General features: G+C 39.0%; 1 protein-coding gene across 1 annotated transcript; it reads right to left on the bottom strand.

The window, feature by feature from the left end:
- Positions 1-525: 525 nt before the first annotated feature.
- Positions 526-2,561, bottom strand: LOC118750396 (protein ANTAGONIST OF LIKE HETEROCHROMATIN PROTEIN 1-like). Its single transcript, XM_036485114.1, has 3 exons — positions 1,866-2,561; positions 1,593-1,790; positions 526-1,521 (listed from the first exon to the last, which is right to left on the bottom strand). The coding sequence occupies exons 1-3, from the start codon at positions 1,993-1,995 to the stop codon at positions 1,238-1,240; spliced, it is 612 nt and encodes a 203-aa protein (XP_036341007.1). The 5' UTR covers positions 1,996-2,561; the 3' UTR covers positions 526-1,237.
- Between the last annotated feature and the right edge of the window lie 1,334 nt (positions 2,562-3,895).

The following is a 3,895-nucleotide window of genomic DNA, read 5'->3' as shown; positions in this document are numbered from 1 at the left end:
CCCCCCTGTACGAGGACCCGGAAGAGAAGTTCGCGCTGTCGCCTGGTGATTTCCTGATTGGGGCTCCGCTGATAGCAGTCCCGGAGCCAGACATTCAACATATTCCAAACAACCGACTGAAACAATGGCAATGGGTACGGCAGGTTCAACAAGTGTTTTGGCAGCGGTGGAGTGAGGAGTATCTGACCACTCTGCAGAGGCGCCACAAATGGCATCGGCGCACCACTAACATAAGGGTCAATGATATCGTACTCGTCAAGCATGAGAACTTGCCTCCGACTCACTGGCGCATGGGTCGCGTCGTGGCTGTACATCCTGGGGCTGACGGGGCGGTTCGCAATGTCACATTAAGAACTTCCGGCGGATGCATGACTCGAGCTGTTCAGAAGCTGTGCCTCTTACTGGAGCCTGAGGATTTCGAGTCAACCGACTCGACCGGGCAGGATGTTGAAGCTGTAACCTCTTAGTTAAGTTTATTTTCTGTCATTTCGTGATCGTCTGGCAATACTATTCTCGTTCTTGTCATTCATTTCTGTTTTGTGATTACATTTGTTTGTTTCGTTAAGAATCATTGTACGGTACTCTAAATTCCTGAAATTTTCTATAAAAGGCGACGAAAACTCTTTTTAGCTTCCATCTTGTGCACAGATAAGCGGATGAATAAAGCCTGTATTGGTAAATTGTCAACGCGTGTTTTAATCAGTAACAGCATCTATTTCATTTTCGGAAATGGCGTCAAACGTAGTTTTCTTTTTCACATTTTCTGTTCTTAAAAAGTTGTGCACACATACGCAAGATAATACAATCTGAATGGCTGCAGCTGGAGCGCGATGGATGGGTGAAAATAAAACTCGAAAACGGTTCGCAAGAATGCCAAAAGCATTTTCAACAACGCGCGTGTTCCTCTAAAGTATGTTGTTGTATTTAAGTTCGCTTGGTGATAGTCTTAGATGAGAGTAAGGTTTCATTAAGTAGTCTTTTAGAGCAAAGGCATCATCGGCTAAAAGCACAAAAGACGAGGGAGTTGACATGAAAGGGAGCGTGCATGGGGCTGGTATATGTACTTCATTTTTTTCAATAGCGTATTTCAGGTCCGAGTTCAACCAAATTCCAGCATCACCCACTCTCCCATTAACACCGTCATCAGCATAAATAAAACGATAGTGGGCATCAGCGATTGCCATCAATACAAATGAATGGTATCCTTTGTAATTGAAATACGTAGATCCCGCTTTCCTCACTGGCAGTATTCTGCAATGCTTTCCTGAGACGTTTCATCAGTTTGATTGAATTTAAAAGTGTTAATTGTTAGTTTACCATCTAAAGCGCCGATGCAGTTCGGGAATCCCCACATCTGATAAAAGTCTTTTGCAATATCACGCCAATCTTGCTCACTTGCAGGGAATTTCAAATACTCCTCCCTTAACGCCAAATATATTGCGGGAATTGATCCCTTTAAAATTCTGGAAATGGTTGACTGCTGAATTCGGAACGGCAATTGAAGTGACCTTTGGGTTTCACCTAATTTTGGAAATATGTACATACATATGTATGTCGGTACTAAAAATTACCAAGAAAATATTATATCTTACCAGTGGATAGATATCGCAATGTCAGCTGCAGCCGTTCCGCAGCTCCTATGCAGTTCCTGAATTTTGTATCCTGCTTGCTAATATAGGGGCGTACTTTTTCTAATAAGAATGCAAACTGAGCTGGAGTCATTCTTAAGATATTTTTGTGAAGGATTGAATCCTCGCACTCAATTTCCTTTAACAGTTTATGGCTAAATCCTATGAAAAGTATTTTTGATAATTACAAAAAACGAACTATATACATGTGTATATAATGTGGAATTCGAAACTTACCTTCCAGTTCTCTTTTTAAAAGCCATTGCGCAGAATATTTTTTTTTAGTCTTTTTCTTTTTCCTACGCTGTATTAAGGCAGCAGCGTTTAGCAAACAATTTGTTGCAATAGATAAAACTTGTATTTCCATTGTATGCTTAGAAAATCTCTCGTATGTCAAAATGCAAACAGCTGTGTAAAAAAGCTAACGAAATACAGCCATCTGTCAAAAAAACCTAACGAAATACAAGTTGGCCGGACTGTTTTTAACAACCTAGTTTGTTTTTCGTTAGTTTTTCGTTTGTTTTTTGGTATATAGCTTACTCGCTTACACAAGTACTGAAATTGTATGTGACCTTCTCTTTCTTTCAAAATACAGCGTAAAATACACTCGAAATACAAGAAAAAAACGTAGTATCATACGGGCATTAGATACCAGAAGCAACAAAACACATCTAAATGCATGGTGGAATTATGCCATCACCTAAATGTTGTTTAATGTTCTTTCCGTACGCTGGGAATCCCCCAGATTTTCTTCGTAAATGGTAGGCACCGCACCACGTTTTAAACGACGAAGTTTTGCAAAACCTAAGGCATTTACAAAACAAAATCAAATGCAGTTAATATGAAAATACACAATATGTTACCCATTTAGAACTGTGTATTATTTTCAATATCTTCACTAGTAAAGTGCTTCATGCACACATAGCTCGATTTGGTGTTTAATGCATCTCCTCGCCAGCAGAACTGCTTCCACTTTTTATAATATATACATATATATATACTTTTTTTAATATATATACAAATATTAAAATTATTTGGTTTTTTCGTATGCTCACAATCAACATTGCACCAAGATGACGTCACGCACACAGCTGATTCTGTCAAAATCACAAAGAGCGGATTAGCGGTACCGCGATTGGCGCAGTCTCTATTTCTCTCAATCGTGATACACACCTATTATTACACCATGATAGAGCTGTAAAAGTAACGAAAATTTGGATACCCGTATGTATTCGATACTAATCCAATCAACACCCGTATCTTTCGTTTCGTTACTTTACTCGTTACTTTTGATACAACCACTTGTACCTCACAAGAATCATCACAACAAATCTTGCAGCGTAAGGAAATGTTCGTTCGTACATATGCATACATGTGCATATAAACACATGTATACACGCAACATATTTTGTATCGATTCGAACAATTTGATACAATCAAGCACTTGTAAATACCTCACACGAATCATGCATGCATGTACGTACATATACACGCAACACATTTTAGTATCGATACGAAAAACAGTTTCGTTACCGCACAATTAGTCTGTTCCTTTTCCGACTAAAACCTGTGGAACTGTCAAACAACAATTTTACTCTCTCAAGTGAGAGTAAAAGGAGAACAGATGCAGAAGTGCACGGGAACGCAAAAAGCACTATTTCCTGTAAAAGCGTCAGTCGGTTTGTTTACATGCCATTTGGACAACAATGATTGGGCTGAAATATTACCAACTAATTATTAACATCTATACGTCTTCAAATATTTCGTTGTTTACTTCCATTTTTTTACAAATATAAGGTTCTTTGCTTACACCGCTTCCTTTTTTTGCTGGCACATGCAAATCAGCTGATCGTTTGACACTTTTCATGAACTTACAGGAAAAAAAGCTCCGAACTAAATCCTGTAACTTCTGACTAGGAACAGTTGCTCAGTTACTCTCTCAAAAGTGTTCCCACTTACAGGTTTTATGTCAATAGGAACGACTTCCTGTAAGTTCTGACTAAATCCTGTAAACCGGACTGCAATTGGAACAGACTAAATATGTTGTCTTGTATTCACAGTATATACAGTAGTAATGCGTTTTGAGTACTCCTCGGGGGGTAAAATCTGATCAGGGTTGATAATGAGAAGGAGCATGAATTTTGCTGATTCTGAGTTGCATATAAAATTAAGCCCAGAATCAGCTGTTTTTTAGAAAGTGTGGTGTCCAATGAAGCGACTCACAATACAGCAGTGGCCATATTCGCTACGTTTTCTTCTACTCAGGG

Source organism: Rhagoletis pomonella, unplaced genomic scaffold (assembly GCF_013731165.1).
Source record: "Rhagoletis pomonella isolate Grant_MI unplaced genomic scaffold, Rhpom_1.0 Rhpom_scaffold_00221, whole genome shotgun sequence".
Lineage (NCBI taxonomy): Eukaryota > Metazoa > Arthropoda > Insecta > Diptera > Tephritidae > Rhagoletis > Rhagoletis pomonella.
This window is presented reverse-complemented; position numbering and strand designations above follow the sequence as displayed.